General features: G+C 32.5%; 1 protein-coding gene across 3 annotated transcripts in view; it reads left to right on the top strand.

The window, feature by feature from the left end:
• Positions 1-295: 295 nt before the first annotated feature.
• Positions 296-21,215, top strand: part of LOC132749273 (NPC intracellular cholesterol transporter 1-like) — a 31,381-nt gene continuing 10,461 nt past the window's right edge. Inside the window, exons 1-14 of one of the 3 annotated variants that reach the window (XM_060738997.1) lie at positions 296-683; positions 7,965-8,062; positions 8,661-8,799; positions 9,390-9,636; positions 11,837-11,910; positions 12,730-12,846; positions 14,067-14,190; positions 14,605-14,702; positions 15,152-15,272; positions 15,799-15,922; positions 17,028-17,200; positions 17,887-18,135; positions 18,984-19,161; positions 20,839-20,994. In XM_060738997.1, the coding sequence (XP_060594980.1) occupies positions 8,044-8,062; positions 8,661-8,799; positions 9,390-9,636; positions 11,837-11,910; positions 12,730-12,846; positions 14,067-14,190; positions 14,605-14,702; positions 15,152-15,272; positions 15,799-15,922; positions 17,028-17,200; positions 17,887-18,135; positions 18,984-19,161; positions 20,839-20,994 (1,819 nt within the window). In that variant the 5' untranslated portion in view covers positions 296-683; positions 7,965-8,043. The remainder of the gene's footprint in view (positions 684-7,964; positions 8,063-8,660; positions 8,800-9,389; positions 9,637-11,836; positions 11,911-12,729; positions 12,847-14,066; positions 14,191-14,604; positions 14,703-15,151; positions 15,273-15,798; positions 15,923-17,027; positions 17,201-17,886; positions 18,136-18,983; positions 19,162-20,838; positions 20,995-21,215) is intronic. The other 2 variants (XM_060738996.1, XM_060738995.1) reach the window with 2 other exon arrangements.

Genomic DNA, 21,215 nt, shown 5'->3' with positions numbered 1-21,215 from the left:
TCATCATCATCATCTTCTCATCATCATCATCATCATCATAATCATCATCTACATTAGTTTTATTATCAAGACAAATGAGAAATTTAACTGCCCACATTATAAATGATGAATTTATATTGTCCCACCTCTACTAAACTTCAAAGACGTAAACCCCTCGGCTAACACAACAAAACATTCTACATCTAAAGTCAAATACACGTGTTAAATAATTGATATAGATTAAAAACGTTCTATATGTTTTGTGGACCTTGAAAACGTCTACAACAAGCATACATTTTTCAATAAAACTGACACGCACCACTTCATGTTCACCTGAAACATTTCAACAATTTAGCAGGTTTAAAAGTTAAAAACATGGCTAACATACAAGTAAAACACCAGGGGCAAAACTTCGACGATGAGAAGAAATGATTGATTAATGTATATAACAAATGATTCTAGTGAAGTGTTGATTGCACACGCATTGTGACAGGCAGTTTTGAGGATATTTTACTCTTATTTTCGTTTGTCACTAAACTTTAAAGCGGAGTGTGTGTGGTAAATTATTTATCAGTTATTTTCTTTGCCTGATTCATTTTTGGATTTTTTAGGAGAAAACTTTGGAAGATTATATATATATATATATACATAAGGATAATTTAATACACTGACCAGAGTTAAAGGAGTTTGTACATAGCCGTAAGGTAATTGTTTAATTTAGACTATTTCCTGGTGTCTTATTTAAGGATAAAGTATGGTGTAATGCTTGAATAACTGTTTTATTTACAACGTAATTTTATACCTTTAAAATGAAGAATATACTATAATATTAATCGATATTTTACACAGTATATCTGGATTTTTTTCATTCGACTTCCGCATGTATAACCGTTTAACTATAATGTTCATAAAACGGATAATCGGGTAACAACAACAACAACAATAACAGCAACAAAAACAAAACAACTCTGGTACGTGCAGAAAAATATCTTTCGCGTGAATTTCCTAAATTAAGAATATATTGAATTATTTCATAGCTAATCCGGGGTTACAAACAATTTTTTATAGTTACAGTTTCGAAAATAAGCGTAACAGGTTGACACCAGTAGTGCACCGTGAAGCTATATAACGATTTTAGCTGGGTATCAGCTTGGAAAAACCCATATTTGCCGAGTTCCGGATAACATCTTTTAATCCTTACCCCAGAATATTGAGTGAAGAAGAGTTAAAATAAGTTTACATTTTGCCATAATTCCTTTAAATTCTATAATTTTCTTTTCATGGACGATAATTAATGTAGCCCAAAGAAGTTTCTGTAAATATCAATCGGACTTTACCTGTTACTTTCAATTAATGTAGTCTTTTGTATTTTAGGTAGATTTTTATTTCCCAATATCAATAATAATTGTTGGCCATTCACCATTATACCAGTGAAGCTTTTGAATTCAATTCAGAACTTGACAGTGCAGAAAATGAGTATAATGTCAATTTCAATATCTTAAATTGACTTATCAATGTTTCAATCTGAACAAAACCATTCTTCAAATTTGGGAAATTTTTCAAAATGATTATTAACTGGATATTGAACACTTAAGACCAGAAAGACCAGAATCAGACGCCCCGGATGTTCCGGCTGATCTGGCTCTGCAACTGGTCGCATAGATGTTGAATCTGTTGCCTCCAACAGGGTCACATAAATTAGGTAAAGCTCTTGAATCTTACTCAGATTGTCTGCTTTGATAATAAACTGTCTCTCCACCTAGGAAAAACTGAACGTATGATTTTTGGTCCTAAGAAAAAATTAGAAAAGTCAATAAGTTGAAATTTACTTGTAATGGTCACACTATTGAATCAACTAAGACAGTCAATTATCTTGATTTGAAAATTAAAAATGTTTTATCTGGAAGAGAAATTATTACTGTTATATCTTAAATAAACAGTAAGCTTTTCTTGTACAGACATATATAGTAGATGTCTATCTTTCAACTGTGGAAAAAACTGATTCGTTTATCTTTAATATTTCCTATTCTTGCTTCTCCTGGTACAGAAGTCTTAATAAAAACCTGAAAAGAAACTTTATATAGCTCAAAACAATGATTTTACAGATGAGAACATATTAAATATTGAAAATAAGGTAAAACAACTAAGACTTAATCATAATCTAAGGATTTTTTTAGTGAATATAGGGTTATAGGGATAATTAATGTCCAATATGAAAACAAACTATATTCGAATATCTGATATACACAAATACAACACTAGATCAAAAAAGTTAAACTTTTCCATTCTTCATTGTAATAACACATGTAATGGCACTTATTACTATAAAGGTACTAAGATTGTAATAGTATAATGTAAAATGTATAACAAATCCATTTTTATACAAAACCTCTGTTAATTACAAGTCATCTTGCACTACATTAAAGTGATTTTCTCTGTAACAGTTATTGAGTGGCATCCCAAGAACGCCACCTTTCATTCCATTCTCTTCTTAGACAACTTATATAATTCCTTTTTTTTTTAATTTTCTGTGATTATGTAAACCTACTGTGATAATAAAGCCTGTTAATGTCAAGCTTCTGAAACTAGTGACCATATTTTGCATGTTCATTTATAAACTTTATATTTAAAACTTACATTTAGAAATGGTAACATTATTTCGAAGTTATATTATTTTATCATCTATTTTTTCTTATTAAAATAAGTCTCTCTGGTTTTCATCTTGTTCCATTTTTGGTTCATAGGACACCATTGGAAACAAGATTTCATGCTCAATGGGCTATCCTTGTAACCATAGATCACCTTAAACAAAATCATTGTATTAATTAATTTTTTTTCCCACCTGAATAATATTTTTTCACCCTCCTTTATAATATCTTTAAATCTATGTTAACTTTATAGACAACAATATAAAATGCTAATGATTTTAAGCACTTTTGTGCTTAGTTATAATGTGTCTGGCTTTTTGTAGTCATAAGCTTATAGTTCTATGATTTTTCATAATTTTAACCTATGTGTGTACTTATATCAAACTCCATAATTTTATCTATTATGCTAATTTAATGAAATGATAATTTATTTGTTAAACAGTTATGTTATGTGTTTATGTAACTGTGACAAATGATGTTGCAAAAAAAATAGTTTATATCATCAGGTCGCAATATTTAAACAGTATAGAACAGAACAGAACAGATACTTAATCATCATCATCATCATCATCATCATCATCATCATCATTATCATCATATGGTCAAAAAAGAGGCAACCCAGTATGTATCAGTCCATTTACTATTGATAGGTCACTTTTTTGTATATCAAAATATCTTAATTTAATTTTAAATGTATTATCCTGGATTCAAAGCTATTGAAAGGTTAAAGCGTTATTCGAACCTAATACCTGATGTACCTGCTTGACATATTTTTCCTTTTTAAACCTTCATGATTTTTTTAATCGTAAAAACCGGGTATAAATCGAGTAAATGGACATACATTATTATATAAATATTTTGCTATTCAAATGGTGGTTTGAATGTTATATGCAAAATACATGTAAAACAAAATTTTGCATTTTTACGGCATAATAGATGTATCATTATATGTACCCGGATCTTCTTACTCAGTTGTAGGTGTCATGGTTCAGAATTCTTGACTATTTATGGAGATAGTGTTTCGCAACCGTATAGCTCAGTCCGTAGAGCCGCGGTACGATATTCCAAGGGTTTCGGATAAGAGTCCCGGTCAGGGTGCACATTTGAGCCGCGTCACGACAAAGCCAACATAATGGTTTTGCGACCAGCATGGATCCAGACCAGCCTGCGCATCCGCGCAGTCTGATCAGGATCCATACTGTTCGCTATCAGTTTCTTTACTTGTTATAGGGTTTGTAAGCGAACAGTATGAATCCTGATCTGGATCCATGCTGGTCGCAAACCCATTATGTTGGTTTTGTCGTGACGCGGCTCATTTTTTTCCTCAGCCTGCGACATAGGGAATTGCACTATATTCGTTATATCTGTGTAAAAAATATATATATTTATTAGGCTCATTTATCACGTCATTTGTATGTTCGTGTACATGAACGATTTTCTTAGAATCGTTCATAAAATGTGGTAAAAAATAAAATATAAATCGGAAATTTTCTTGCTTAAAGGTATAAGTAGCTTTTAGATCTGTATTTACTTAAGAAAAGCCCATGCAATGTTGTTTCACATCTTAAATACTCTAAAGTAACAGTCTTGCGACTTTCTACTTTCAGCAATAACTTAGTCTTTTTGTTTAACTTAATATCCCATTAACAATTTTAACTTCGCACAAGTCTTCGGTGTCTTTGTTATATATCACTGGTGAAGACATATTGCTCTTAAATGATTGTTTTTTTTCTGAATTAAACCACATTTTTACATAAGATTCGGTTTTTGGTTAACGTATTGCGTGGATCACCACAACCACTGAATACTTTTCATAGAGGTTCAGCCGTTTTATTAGATCATAAATGTAGATCATTTCCAAATGATAAACTTTTCAATTAATTAGTTAGTTAGTTTATTATTTAATTCCCCTTCATGCATGTCCTCTTTTAATATAAATCCATGACAATAGTCTGTCTTTGTAATGAAAGTGAAAATAAGTTGTTTAACATGTTCACCAGTTTTTATGTGATTTGATAAAGAAATATATATTTTTGAGACGAGATTTCCGAGAATTTGTTAACCAACCAACGTATGAATATCAAAACATGTACTTATTTCGGTATATTTCATTGAAATACATGTATGTGTAAGAAATGAGCGATAAACATGTTATAAATAACTATATATGTGATTTATATAATTATATATACGTTATATTATAAAATGTGTATAAAAGTTGTTGATCTAGTTACCTATATTTTATTGCGTATAATTAAGTAAACTGACGCGGAAGTGTAAGTAACGTTAATGTTATATTGTCACTACCAAACACGATAAGAGCGACGTAAATGGACTATTTGTGATGAGTTATCATTTTTAACAACGTCCCCGATAATAACCGTACGGAAATTAAGATTTTTCTACTTGATTCGGAGAATGCAACAAGATTGTAATAGTGTTTGCAAAACTACGGAAGCCTGTATGGGGCACCGGAATAAAGAGATGATGTTTCTTATATACGACAACATCTCTTCATTCCGATGCCCCATACATGCTTCCTTATGTCTCTTACTCAGTCTCATACACATTAAATATGCATGTTTTTAAAAACTAATGAATGTTTGTTGCACATATATGTCGTTATTTACGGGGACATCTCTCAAAAAACGACCAAGTTACAGCTTATTTAATTTCATACACATTCTGATAAGCTGTCTGTTAGTCATTTTATAAAGGTATTTTATAAAGCATTATATATAATATTCTAATGATTAAAACCATCAAACCATCAACAACTACTGTATTTCAATTAAAAAGTTTTTTTATTGGGCGCAGTAAATGTTTATTAAACAAAGTTATGCTTTAATTCGGTCGTAATATATATGTACATGTTTATGTGATTTCATTTATTTTATCGTGTACAATGTACAATCAAAGCGCTGAAAGCACCGTAAGCCATCGATGCGTTAGAGTGGAAATAGGACTCAACCCCTCAATAAATGTACAGGTTTCTTGCCAGACATTTATAGAATTATAGGTTAATATGGCTTTACCAGCGTGCTTACAAATTTCATAAACGATGAGAAATTTCCTTCTAAAATTCAATGGAAATCATTGATATCAAAATCTATATATATAGCTATGCTAATTAAAAGTACAAGTGGAAACAAATATGCGATGAAAGTTTAAAGAATATGTACAAAATTTACAATACATTGTTCCATGTGCTATATGGAAATTTTGTTAGATCTATAGAGATTATGTTAAATGTCATTTGTAGAAACTTCATGTATTGTTATTCGTCAAGTAATGTTTTGATATGAAAATGATATTATACATTATGATATGTGGCGTAAATAACATGCACATGTAATACAGAATGTGTGTAAACATTGACAAAACTAAAGTCATGCATACCCGTAACCCATATATGAAGAAAACAAGGTATAATTTCACCTTACAAGGTAACGAAACATAATGTGTAGCGCAATATAAATATCTGGGATTGATGCTCTATGAGTCTTAAGACTACGCCAACTACGTTGCGCAATCAGCTACTCGTGCTCTCGTTCTAATTACCAGTAATTTCAAACTCATGGGCGGAATGCCGTATGCAGTTTATGCTAAATTATACTGCAGTATTATGTGGCCAAAGATTAGTTACGGAGCAGCAATATGAGAACTGAACCCGAGAATACTTAGCGTTCAACGCAGTTTACGTTGGCAAATATACTCCGAACGACGCAGTTACCGGCGGAATGGGATTGCTTCCCCTTCGGATAATTAAATGGCGATCTGTACTTGGTCATTGGTTAAGGTTAAATTATACGTCATCGTCAAGACTTAATAATCATAGATTTAAATGGTCAACAAAATGAAAAAGTGGTGTTATGAAAAAGATACTCTTATACAAAAGTGTCGTGATAAATCATTGTTATTAAACGAATACTATAATCAGTGTGAGTGATCAAATATTATGAACTCGTTGCAAGACAAACTGTTTCTTGATTTCAGAAGTGATTGGTTAACGAGAACAAATTCAACTACTGGTGTTGAGCATTACGTACAGATCATTCATTATACACAGTCAGAAATAGTAAAGAGGCATTATAGTGGCGCATAATCCAAATTTAGATGGAGAGTTGCTCCTTTAAAAAATTGAGACTGGTCGTTATGAAGCTTTGCCAGTTAATGAGAGAATATGTTTTAATTGTAGTAATAACAATGAAAATGAGGTGCATGTCCTTGTTAACTGTCCACTTTATTTGCGAATAAGAGAGTGCTTTATATCGAAATATGTAAAACATACGAGTATGACAGGTTTCTAATGTATAGTGATAATGAGAAATTCATATATATAAGTTTTATCTTGTCTTGTCTTTTGTCTTGTCTTTTGTATGGTCTGGTCGTATCGTGTCTTAGTTTTGCCTTGTCTTTTGTTTTATCTTGTCTTGTCTTAGTTTATCTTATCTTATCTTGTTGTCTTATCTTATTTTGTCTTGTCTTTTGTCTTATCTTATCTTGTCTTGTCTTATCTGAACTTATATTATCAAAAATCATATGATTTCAACTGTTTTTAATGCAACGTTTATGCGATTTTTAGTTTAAGTATAAAACTATAACTCTGATCTGTCAAAGTAGATCATCCACGTTGAATATACTCATACGCATGTGTATCGCCTGAATAAAGCGGTAAGTAGGCTGGCAAAAATTCCCTTGAATTAAAATGATCATCAATTTTGAAATGCGTTTACTAAAAAAGCCCCACTAAGGCTTTGCAAGTATAAATTACAGGGGCGAAACGAATTTGCTTTTATTAAATGATATTTTGAATACAATTAAATTGAATATCTTCCTACATAATTAGCATACCCTTGAATGATTTGGATGTAGAGAACATAAAGCTGTAACTAGCTAAATACACAATAAAACTTCAAAAAACTTGTTTTCATATTTTGATGGCAATGTCGTGAGATAGTTTTTTTAAATGCATTAATTCTAACGCACATGAATTACACAGGAAAATAGAATGAAACATTCACGATTAACAAACACGTTTTTAAAGAGGCGTGATGTTGCGTAGGCGTCCATCCGCTTTATTGGAAATTAACAAATTTCTTCCTTTTATATTAAGTGCTTTTTTGATATATTTTTTCATTAAAGTTTAAAGAAATACTTGGAGTTTTATCAGCAATTGGTAACTGAAAGTGGTAAAATCTACTAGAAAAAACTAGGTGATTGATGATTTTTTTATCAAAATCAACTACAAATATCACTCCGACTCATAATACCTATAAACGGAAGTCGTTTAAATCTTCAACTGAAATACTTATGTTAATTAATTGCTATTTTCAGGTGATGATGATTTAACTTAATGACGGTAGATTCGGGAACATTGGCTTAACATCAAGTGAGAACTTTCTGAACATTTAAAATGGACAACAAGGGATTTGGTACGTGCTATTCATCTACTATAATGAACATTGTCCGCAAAACTTCAGCTAGTAGGAAAGACATATTTTGCCGTGTCTTTTCGATTTATATCATTAGTTATACAATTCTTGACAGGTTATATGGTCCTATATAAACGGTTCTAGGTTATATGGTCCTATATAAACGGTTCTATTGCAAACAAACGTTTAAATGCGGTCATGTAAGGCATATTTATAACAAATTTATAATACAGCAAAATTGCTTATTTAGAGGAAAAAAGTGAGATTTCTTCTTAAATTGACAGCAGCCGTTTATATAAATCTATATAAACGTCACGATTATCCAATGAAAAACGACGTTACAAACGTGCAGTATTATAATACCTTGATTTAGTTGTTCCTCGTAATTTGATTGGATAACCGCACATTTGCCGAGTTCCGGATAAATCTGTTATCTAGTAATAATAGATTGACTTTTGACTATAATCCTCTGGAAAAGTACTGTTAAATGTTATATTTTAGACTATTATGAAAATTGGCAATTTCAATTTTAAGTAGTTTCTTTTTTCAATTCATATTATTTATGATACTAAATTTACAATAATATATCCTGTTTCAGAAAGCGATTATTCGAATGGAAACACTAATAGCTTACAACGTGTAATTGAACCATATCCGCAAGCTGAGCGACCAACACCAGGCATTGTGACAAAACTAAGAAATGCTATGATAAAAGGACTCGAGTCAATCTTCTATAAGTAAGTTACTAAGTTGAATGTTTAAGATATAACGATTTTATATGTTTAAACAACAACTGCATCTTTCGCCATTTTCCGAATTAAAATCTAGGAACATAAATACTGTTAAATACAATGTTTTCCAAACGAAATATTACGGTTGGAAAAATTGACAAACTTTGTTGACTTTATATATATGGAAATTGTGTAAAAAGCAAAAGATGACCAAAGACTTTGTAGAAATAAACAAATTATCATTTCATAATTAAATGATTTTGATTTACAAGTTGTTAAAAAGCGCAATGTATACATGCAAAATGAACTGCGACAAACAAATCCTTTTCGTTAAAACAGTGTTGGAGCAGTACCTCTAGACGCTAGCAGAAATCATGATCACAAAATGTTGTAGCCGATTTTTACATGTTTTATTTATTTTCATATATAAATCGATTTGAATAGATGAATTAGACGTCTAACATTGCATTTCGGCTGGTGGAAAGGCGAGACCTAAGCATTTAATCATTCAAGGGCCTTGTGCGGTAAATAGCGGAAATTCCAGAATCCGGTATTTAGCGTGGTGTTCAACATTAATTTTCGTCTCACTCTTTCAGAATTGGTCTAACGATTGCCAGGAACCCTCTGAAGACAATCGTCATCAGCATCATTGTCCCAATTTTACTGTCAATTGGAATGATCAAGTTTAAATTCAACGAAGATTTCGCAGAACTACTTCTTCCGCCATCTTCTCGAATATTCGCTGACCGCGCATGGGTTCAAGATCACGTGCCATATGAGCAACGACCAATCAGATTGATTTTGAAGAATTCAAATGTCCTGACGAAGAAAAGCATGCTGGCGGTAAATTATTTTATAACATTTCTTTAAGGACCTATGAAAGTTGTATTTCAAATATTTTGAAATCAGAGCCAATATAGGTAGATATTTGAAAGTTGCGCATTTCCAAATGGGTAAATACATTTTTAAAATTTGAAACTTTATAATACATATTTTAAGGTCTATTTTATATATATATTGACATCTAATATTAATGTAATTTATTATTTTCTGTTTTCTTTTATAGTGTTTGTATTGCATTATTTAAAAAGGCTATTTTACTCAATGCAACATCGGAGTATTTGTTAATGGGCATATTTCTTGTTTAGATTGTGTTCAAGCTTTTCTCATTTAACGGTCAGCTTCCTCAACGTTTATACCACCATTGAAAACAAATCGAATTTACATTTTAGTACTCTTACACACGTATTTTAATACTTCGAAACCACACTGTTTTAAAATATGTTCGACTTAAGAATAGTCATCATGAATACATCATTAACAGTGGTAGAATATGAACACCATTTATTAAACACTGCCAAACTGTTGCGATGAATTTAGAGAAAGAACATTTAACTGCAACTAAGTGCCCTTTTAAAACTCGCATTATTGCCTTCTATCTATAGTCAAGAAAAAAATATGACCAGCTACGAAAAAACTCATGCTTAAAAAACATGCTTATTTTTTGCATTGCATTTTGGCTTTGAAGTTAACCTGTTTTACATGTCAGTAGAGATTGTCATAACAATTAAAATAAATCAGAAGTATAAAAATTTAGATATGTCACGTGCACATGGCAGTATTTCATTGTCATCAAGCGGAACTAATTTACATATTCATGACAGAAAGGGGAAAGGTGATTAAGTGCTGTACAATCATGCAAGATCGTAATTAGGAAAACACATATCAAACAAATGTTTCAACTGTCAGTCGGTATGACTGTCAGAAAATGAAATAACCTTATAATTATGAGTTAGTAAAGGCAATGAAAGGTGCCTCGTTCTGACTGAACTGGTACAAAATCGTCTGTCAATCGTGCATTTTCGGCCATTCCCGCCAAACCTCGGACTATTTAGGAGTTCCGAGTTTCGTCTCGAATCAAATGATATAGAACTGTTTTAAATTGTGTACACTTGTTTGTATATGATGTAAACCTTTTGTATATGAGACAAAAACCTAAGAAGTTACTCCTAAAACGTTATAATATTATCCAAATTGTGAACGAATTGCGAATTTAAAGATGTTTTAATCTTAAAGTTGGCTTTATTTACAAGTTTGAATGTATACATGTATATGCATTAGAATTTAATGGCATATCAGTATTTGAAACTTTGTATTTGAACCTAAAATTAACCTTCTCTTAGACATAAAACTGAAAAATAACCATGTCTCCTGAATACCTTAAATATTAGATTGGTCTCGCCCGACTAAGTTAATGGGTCAAAATAAATAAAGTGTCGGTATACAATATTGTTTCTCCTCTATTATTATTACCTTTGTACGTTTAATGAAATGTTATAGCATGTTAAGGTGTACTAGTACATTTCACATTTGGTATCCAGCTATCTTAACGGGCAATTGTATACATAGCCTCGGTACCCATGCAGCTATCTCCACGGCCGAATGAATACACAGCCTATATTCCTTTCACCCTTGGTATCCAATATCCTACCGGCCTATATTTTCCACAAGTTCATATCTTATGTGTCAAAGGTTTCTACATTTTCTTATTTATAGGACACGTTATACACAGTGTCCTACATACAAAGCGGTAATGATCCATGTTCATTGCGTTAAATAGTTTGCTTTGAGTTCATAGAGAACATAAAGAGAATATTTTTGAAGCGCCTAAACAAACAAGTTTTTATTTTTGGTTTTTACGTCACATCGACACAGTATAGGTCACATGGCGACGATCCAGCTTTACTGGTGGAGGAAGACCTCAGGTGCCCTTCCATGCATTATTTCAGGCACGAACGTGTACCTGAGTAGAACCACCGACGTTCCGTAAGCTAGCTGGATAGCTTCCTCACATGAAAAAATTCCAAGTCCCTCTCGGGATTCGAACCGACAGCGGTGAGGGGCTAGTTGTTTTAAGTCAACGACCTTAACCACTCGGCCACGGACGTCCCCAAACATGTTTTAGTACATTCTAATTAAGATATACCTTAATTGTGCAAAGTTTTATTCTATATTGACCTTATATATGTGTTACCCATTTCAGCTTTACGATTTTCATGTGCAAATAACGGAGCTGACCGTGGAGGGGGATCAAAACTTTGAATCTATGTGTGTCAGGTAGGTTTTCAACTTTATTCTAGCCCTTTGCATGCTGGGAAAATTGTCGTCTGCTGAAAATGTCATCTCCTTCATTGTTTAATTTGATGTAATTTTCTGGAAATCAAAAAGTTATGGCTGACTTGTTAAAGCAAAATCTGGTTATAAGATAAGGGTATGTTAATCATAGACTCATAGTATACATGTACTTTTCTCTTAGCATACTTTATTCTTGGTATACTTGACTCTTAGCATACTTTATTCTAAGTAAACTTGACTCTAAGTATACTGTTTCCTTAGTATACTTGACTCTTAGCATACGATATTCGTAGTATACTTGACTCTTAGCATACTTTATTATCGGTATACTTGACTCTTAGCATACTTTATTCTAAGTATACTTGACTCTTAGCATACTTTATTCTTAGTATATTTGACTCTTAGCATACTTTATTCTTGGTATACTTGACTCTTAGCATACTTTATTCTTAGTATACTTGACTCTTAGCATACTTTATTCTTAGTTTACTTGACTTTTAGCATACTGTTTTCTTAGTATACTTGTCTCTTAGCATACTTTAGTCTTATTATATTTGAGTCTTAGTATACTTTATTCGTAGTAAACTTGACTCTTAGCATACTTTATTCTTAGTATACTTGTCTCTTAGCATACTTTAGTCTTATTATAATTGAGTCTTAGCGTACTTTATTTTAAGTAAACTTTATTCTTAGTTTTATATATGGTATGTCTTTAGTCTAATATACCAGTAAACACTCAGACTACATTTTGTACAAGTCTGTAAGGTGATTTATGTATTATATTATATTTACCTGTTACAGGATTGGTGGAAGATGTTTTGTTGACAGTCTCTTGGCACTGTGGGGAAATGATAGAGGGAAGATAGAAAAATTGACGGATGAAGACATTGTTTATTCCATTAACACGGTAAAAACAAAGTGAGTATAACGCATGTAAATATTTTGATAAACATGTACACATAAAACCGCGATTTTCGCTGGAACTAGTCTATTAACACGATAAAAAGGGAATCATTATAAATATCTATAAATCTCTGGTTGACCTTTAAAGGAAAAAATAAACTGTGTTTTTTTAGTTATTTTTTAAGTAAAACGATTCTATTATGATCGATTTGGCTAATTCAATTCACAAATATACATGTTGTACTAAACGAAGTGCGGATGATGAATTATTTTAGTGTATATGTTTATAATTATATGTTCTCATATATGTACATGTATAATGTATAGGTCACTATTTAACAATTTATTATACAATCCATCAAAACGTTAAAAAGCGAAATTAGTGCAAATAGGTCTTTAGTCGATATATACTACATTTATTAGATGTCTGTATATTTTACATATTTTTTACATTTTATAAATGTATCCCATCACCCACTCCCGAGTGGACAATTGAAAATAAGCTGGTAGGGATTTATATTATCTTTTGATATTTCTTATGTGCGAGAAAACCCTTCAACGGACCGCGTGGTAAAAGGTCTATATTTATAACGGAAATATCCGAATTTGACAAAATAATGTATGTTCAAGATATGCTTATTTTGACGGTACTTACTTTGTATGTAAATAAACACCATTGCTTTTATACGTTTGAAATATTTAATCATATTCTTACATATTAATTCATTCTTTACATTCTTTAATGTCAATTAGACGGATGAAAACCACTTTACAATGATTGGGAAAATAGATTGTCATAATGATTAAACAATTCATCAATCATGTACTTCCAAATAAACCGCATCAGTTGTTGCCATTTTAATGAGGCATGAAAGAAATAAAGAGGTCAGAAATAGGCAATTATGTACACTTCGTCTGTTAAAATATACTTTCTTTAAACTTTTACAGGAGAAAATCGCTTATAAGGATACAAATATTAATGTAATAGAATGAAATTTAGCTCTGTTCTAAGAGAAATTAAAAGTCATTTTGTCACACTGAATACCATTTATTTCACCTTTACCCAGCTACCCATGCGACAAATAGTGAGCAAGATCAGGCAACACATTCGCGCCTTCTTCATGGTCTGCCATGTTTGTTATTCAGTTAGTGAATATTTTGAAATTTTATCTAAAATAATGAATGGTTTTGCCAGATTGATATATCGTTATTATCTCACATTGCTTCATTTTCAGTCCAACATATTTCTTTGCATTTAACGCGACTAGAATGTTAGGACTGATTGAGTATAACTCTACGGATCATATCGTCGCAGCGGGAATCATGCACGCTGATTGGTTCATTCAATCCAGTCTCGAGGTGAGAGTTATTTATAGTCACACAAATCATGAACGCTGATTGGCTATTATCAATAAATCAAACGCTTAATTCTTATTAACTATTTAATTAAATTCAAAGATTTGCTAAAAATAGAAATGGGAGGAGCAAACTTACAATGGTAGATTTTTTTTTGCAATATTTCAGACAAAGGATTGTTAGTTCAAATCAACTTATAGAAACACAGAACATTTTGTCAACTAAAAAGCTAGCAGCTCACTATTTTCACACTACCTTAAATGTTGTATGTAGGACCTACTCGAGATGGGGGATTTAACACCTTTATTTCAAAATTATTTATTGCAACAACGCACTTTAAAACAACTTTTACAACAAAGAACCATATACATGTATTCTCTTTTTTTAAGTTTTAAAAGCATTTTCTTTTTATTTCAGTTAAGACCTACAGCAAAAAAGCTCGAGTACAAAGCAATTGATTTAGCTCTCTCTGGTCATCCGTATTTCGACATGATAAATGTTTTTACAATGGACTCGTAAGCACCCAGTTCTATTTCCAAAACTTTGACATTCTAGATGAAATGGACGTGTCCATCTTCCATTTCTAGATCAACCCAAAAGCATTCTGGACTCCAAGATAAAACCGTAAAGTTATATTGTGAACAGTATAGAGCCTGCACACAGTTGTGCAAGCTGGCCTTTACGGTTTTTTACGGTTGACAAAGGCTTATCTTTTCCGATTTACTGGCTAAAGGATAGAAAAAAAAATCTTAATCTGTTAAGAGAAAAGAAATATTTTATTCTGTTTTAATGGTCTTGCATTTAACTTTTAGAATATGATATCATCAATATTTTGCTCATGTACTTTCATTGTATATTCTTAAAAGAGCAGAACATGGTCATTGAAGGAATATTGCAATTTTAAGGATTCATTGAAGTGTTCAACATTTTTGCAAACTTTTAAATATTTTCTTCTCTTTTACAGATATTCAGAAGAGTTCTTTAACGGAGTGTACGGTGATATCATACTAATTGTTTATGGATTTCCGGTGGTATTACTCTATATCATTTTGGCGCTTGGAAAACCGAATTTACTCGAGCATGGGGTAAGATTTAGTGAAAATCCGCTACCTTGCCAACCTAAGTTTTCAATTTCTAACTTAAATTTGGATGCTTGATAGTGTCTCTATTTTTATTTTTCACATTTTTTTTTATTTATTTCCGTGTTTTCGACAAAATGTAGTACTTGTATCCTCATTTTATTTATGTACTGTGAGAACCGCAAAACCAAACATCCTTGAAAATATGGAAATCGTTCAAGTTTCTGATGTTTCGGTTTTGCGGTTTATTATTTTACACGCATATATGAGCCACGCCGTGACAAAACCTAAATAGTGCATTTGCGACGAACATGGATCCAGAAGACGAGCATGGATCCAGACCAGCCTGCGCATCCACTCTGTTCGCTTACAACTGGGAGAGAAACTGATAGCAAACAGCATGGATTCTGATCAGACTGCGCGGATGTACAGGCTGGTCTCGATCCATGCTGGCCGCAAGCGCACTATGTTGGTTTTGTCATGGCATGGCTCATATATATGCAAATGTTATTTTTGTATATTTTCACACAAGGTTAACCTTACCATAGCTGCGGTACTTGGTGTGATCCTGTCAACTGGGGCGTGCTTCGGTCTTGGTATGGCAGCTGGGTTCCTGTTTGGTGCTCCCCATCAAGCACTTATATTTCTACTTTTAGGCAAGTGTTCTCCAGTCTTGCCTACATATACTATTATTATATAAGCTTTTTATCTATATTTATCATCAATGATTTTCTGCTTCATAACTACCCAATTTGCAATATTGCCCTTTATACAATTAACTGATTAAAATCCAAAGGTTGTTGGTTTTATTATAAGTGTCCATTTTACAAAGTCTCTCAACGCATGTTTTGTACTATTAAAAAATTTCCCGTTTTACTGTCAACAAATGTTTGTTTTACAATAAAAATTGCCCGTTTTGCAATTAAAACATTAAAACATTATTTTATCACACACCCGTGCCGATTTTGCGACTCTGTAAATATGGTATTGCACGGCCGTGCATATATTTTGACGTGACGTCATTAGCGTTATACAAACAAAGAGTAAAGATGCGCTAAATGTTAGCGTTATACTATAGGCGCGTCAATGAAAAATGACTCTTATTTCACTTTAAACGGTCTTTATTTTGGGTATGTGATAAATAGAATATTAAATTCGTGTAAGTTCATTACTGAATTTATTGCATTCGTTGAATAAAATAATATTATGCTCGCCAGAGACTCGCACAATATAATTTTATTCAACTCGTGCAATAAATTCAGTATTGAACTTACACTCATTTAATATCCTCTATTTATTGTACAATCAGATATTTCCAGTTGACATTATTTGTTTCACAGACGATAATTGTATGCATCTATATGTCGATGTTTTTGGACGTTTATTGTTTTCAGTCTTGCAGAAAGGTAACGTTAGGAGAAATAATTTATAGAAAGCACATTGGAACTGAAACTATCTGATTTATATAAAAGGGTGCGTTCAATAAGACAACCGAATGTTTTCATGTTTTTTTCTTTCCTTTTTGTAGTATAGTTGAGAGACTTTTTCATTTGAAATGTGTTTAGGAGAAATCGTACACCCAATGCAGATGGATACGGTAACAGTACAGTGTTGGTATTAGGTATCTGCACGCCAGTGCCCGAACTTATGTAGAGTAAAAATAGCGCTCAAATTAAAATTTAAGATAAACTTTATTCAAAATCTACAAACAAATTTCTTTGACATTTTATAATTATTAAGTAATGCTTGTTTTTATTATAGCTGTCGGAGTGGATGACGCATTTGTAATAATAACTACATGGAACCGTATTAACAAACACAACAAGCAATTTCCCATAGAAGAAAGAATTGCAATCACAATGCAGCACGCGGGCGTCTCTGTTACTGTGACGTCATTTTCTGATCTAGTTGCTTTCGCTTGTGGTATATCTACGGTAAGTTTTACATTAATGGCTATGAAACTATTTTGTACACATTGTTGATATAGAAAGACCTCTTGGTCAAAATTTACTTTGTGTTTTGGGACACCTTTTTGTATAATTTCAAAACCATTGTGGGTAGAATCAACTCTTTTATAGGTTATCAATTTGTTTGTGTAAATACACAAACTATAAGTATATAAATATAAATATAATACAAATTTAAGAATATTGATATAATATAAATACATTAAGTGACACATAGAATAAAACAATTACAGTTTCAACACAATAACATTTTGTCAATGAATGTCCATATTCAATTTTGGTTTACAAAATTAAATATATATAAGCGAGTATCTCTTAAGATGGCAATGATCACACACCAATACATCTCGAATTAATTTAGTCTACATACTGGGTTTACTTGCAAGTGCAACAATACCCAATCATATAACACATTTTTGTTGTAATCAAATTTATATAACATGTGCATAAGTTTCAATGATTTTGAAGAACTAGAAACTTATTATCATTACATAAATCGAATACATATAAATGTTGTCATTAACCAATGGTAGGATATTACCTGATCGCGCACCTGATGAATGATGCCAAGCGGACCAGGTGCGCGTTGACGTAGTATCATACCATTGATAAAAGCTAAAGTCGTCTTATGTTCTTTTATATTATATTTTCAGCAAATGCCAGTGCTCAAGTCATTCTGTATATATTGCTCCATTGGTATTCTATTTTTATTCATCATGCAATCGACGCTTTTCCCGGCGTGTCTCACACTAAATCAGCGGCGAGTTGAGTCCCGGCGTGATGCATGCTTTCCGTGCATTGTATATGCAGACTACACGCCCAGCGCATGGAGCCAGTCAGAAATAGTTAGGGCAGGAATTAAGAAGATATTTGCTCCAGTTTTATTGTCCGTTGTTGGAAGGGTAAACCAATTTTATTCTTTAAACACTTTCAGTCTACGAGGCCAATTGCAACTTTTCGGCCCTTTCCGTCAGTCTTCGGATAAGTTATTATGAAAAATAGCCGAGGATATTTCGGTTTTCTACTAGACATCATTGTTTTTTGCTGACAAAGTCTCTAATCAAATTATTATGCTTTTTACTTAAGTTGACCTAGGTTGTATTCTTTGAAGAAAGAAGAAGTTAACTGTGTGAAACAACAAAGTTTAATGATGATACTATTCAATATTATTGATTTGCAGAACTTTATTTTCTTTCACGTTGGTATAATACCAGTATTGTCATTACTTTAGTTTTGTTCTTTGTGTATTCCTTTTAATGCAAGAATACGTCGTCGGTCTGGAGAGAAAAATTGATTAGAAGAAAACTAAGGAAGCTAAAAATGTAATCTACAATAATTATACTAGCTTGTGGTATACAAAACTTGTATAACATATGAAAAACATACAAAATGTGGTCTGATTTAATTTTTGCCCGATTTTTGAAAAAAGGGGGAGCTATTGTACTCTTCCCGGCGTCGGCGTCCTCGTCACACTTTGGTTTATTTTGAGCGTGCAAGTTGGTATGTCTTAAACTACTAACGGGAATGTGTTGAAACTTCACACACTTATTCTTTGTGATAATTTAACGTCATAGTGTAGGTCCCATACATCTGATTTATCTTTAAAGAGAGTCATTCCCCTTTTATTATTGTCAAGTACTAAGAATAATCGAACACACTGTCTTACGGGCAGCTTTTGGTTATCTTATTTGTTTAATTTGACTTTTTAGTGGTGAAATACTAATAAGCGTTAACTTGTTTTATGTTTTAGGTGCTTGTAATTCTATTTACAATTGGACTTGCGGCAGTTATGGCATGGAGCGTGTCAAATATAAGGAAAGGATTTGAAATAGAACGTAGTCTTCCCACAGATTCGTACACTCGGAAATTTCTTGAGTCACAGCGTTTGTACTTTTCCTCAGAAGGTCCAGGAATACAAACATTTTGTGGTACTATTTTAATATCAATTTTAATATGGTTCTTTACCTCAAGGTGCATAGTTTTATTTATTCTGTAATGTTGCTCCAAGCGTAGGAAGAAAACTGATTTATGTTCAAGGAAAAGAATATCGATTTATGTGCACCCGAAGATCGGCATATTTATTTAAGTCGCACCGTCCGTCTGTCTGTATGTCCCCAATACACAACATTCGTGTACGGGCTGTTACTTTGTCATGCATAAAAGGATTTTTGAATAACCTAGCATATGAGTCTACCGAGATCAAGACGACATGTGGCGTCCAAGACCCATGTCCCTACCTCAAAAGCCAAGGTCACACTTAATATGTGTAGGCAATAAGAATGTGAAGGTACACATGCATGTCCAGACTGTAACTTTGTCATGCATCGAAGGATTTTAAAATAACAGGGCACACATGTCTACTGCACCAAGACTATGTGTTAGTATTTTAAATATTTGACAAATTGGCGAAAAAAGTTTTAAAATGATTCTATATGTTACCTTATTGTTTTTTTTATAATAATATATGACAATTTGTTTGTTCAACAATGTATTTTTTTTCGATTTGATCGAGTACAGTACGACCCCTAACGGAAAATAGTTACACCATATTCGGATATGTATTTTACAACAAAATGCAAACAAAATGCCATATCTTTTCATAATGAAACAAAAATAATGCTAAAAATCTAAGGAATTTATTGGTACAGCCGGTTAAAGGTTTAACACGGTTTTTAGGTTGCCGTTCAAACGGGTTACTTTGTTTCTGACCGTGACACCCTATTAACAACAATTTTGATATTGCTGTTATTTTGAAACAAACATTTTTAATCCGTTTTTAGCTCGACTTTTCTATGAAAAGGGGAGCTATCCTACTCGCCCCGGCGTCGGCGTCGGCGTCGGCGTTAGCGTTAGCGTTGGCGTCACACCTTGGTTAAGTTTTTCGTACCACCCCACTTTATTTCAGAAGTATTACAAGTATGGCTTTGAAACTTACCATACTTGTTCACCATCATAACCTCCATCTACAGACAAGAGTACATAACTCTGTCAAGGTTTTTGACAGAATTATGGCCCTTTTTTGACTTAGAAAGTGTATTGAGCTTGGTTAAGTTTTTTGTACCACCTCACTTTATTTCAAAACCATTGGAGGTATTGCTTTGAAACTGACCATACTTGTTTACCATCACGACCTTTATCAACAGACAAGAGGACATAACTCTGTCAAGGTTTTTGACAGAATTATGCCCCTTTTTGACTTAGAAAATACATTGAATATGGGTAAAATCCACTTATTGCCTTAACCCTTTGAGATATTGCTTTGAAACTTTTAATGCTATTTCACATCATTACCCCCATCTGTACGCAAGAGAAGGTAACTCTGTCAAGGATTTGTTTTAAAAATTAAGGCCTTTTATCGACTTAGAATCTTGGTTAAGTTTTTAGTACCAGTCCACTTTTTGACTGAACTGTTTGAGATATTAATTTGAAAGTTGGAATACTTGTTTACAATCATGATTCCCAAACATGTCCAGGAGAAGGTAATTCTGTCAAAGATTTTATTTGAATTATGGCCCTTAACTGTCAATGTTTTGTATTATAGGCAAGCACTAAAAAAGTCGAGCGCGCTGTCTTACGGACAGCTCTTGTATGTTTTCTCCCTACAGGACCAATGGATTATCAGAAAAATATTAACGCCCTCAATAATATGGTTCAACAGTACGAGAACAGTTCATTTATCATGTATGGGTTGGTTGCCAACTGGATTCCACTGTATAAATTTTATGTTGGATTCTTCCATTCGGATCTTACACGTAATGAAGGTAAGTATCCTGTGATGTATATAAGTTATTCTAACTTACTGTTGATTTGATGGCATGTTCTGCTGTTTCATTGCAATGCAAGTTCAATGACAGTGGATGTGTAGAAACGCGATCTATTAGCAAGAAGACCCTATTTATCTTGATAAAAATCTAATGTTGCTTGTTTATATTATTATTGCTAACATAACAGTAAGTAGACAAACTGATATCAACAATGAAAA

The sequence above is a fragment of the Ruditapes philippinarum genome, unplaced genomic scaffold, assembly GCF_026571515.1.
Source record: "Ruditapes philippinarum isolate M1 unplaced genomic scaffold, ASM2657151v2 ctg4163_1_1_1_1, whole genome shotgun sequence".
NCBI lineage: Eukaryota > Metazoa > Mollusca > Bivalvia > Venerida > Veneridae > Ruditapes > Ruditapes philippinarum.
The sequence above is the reverse complement of the archived record's forward strand: the minus strand, read 5'-3'. Positions and strand labels throughout refer to the sequence as shown.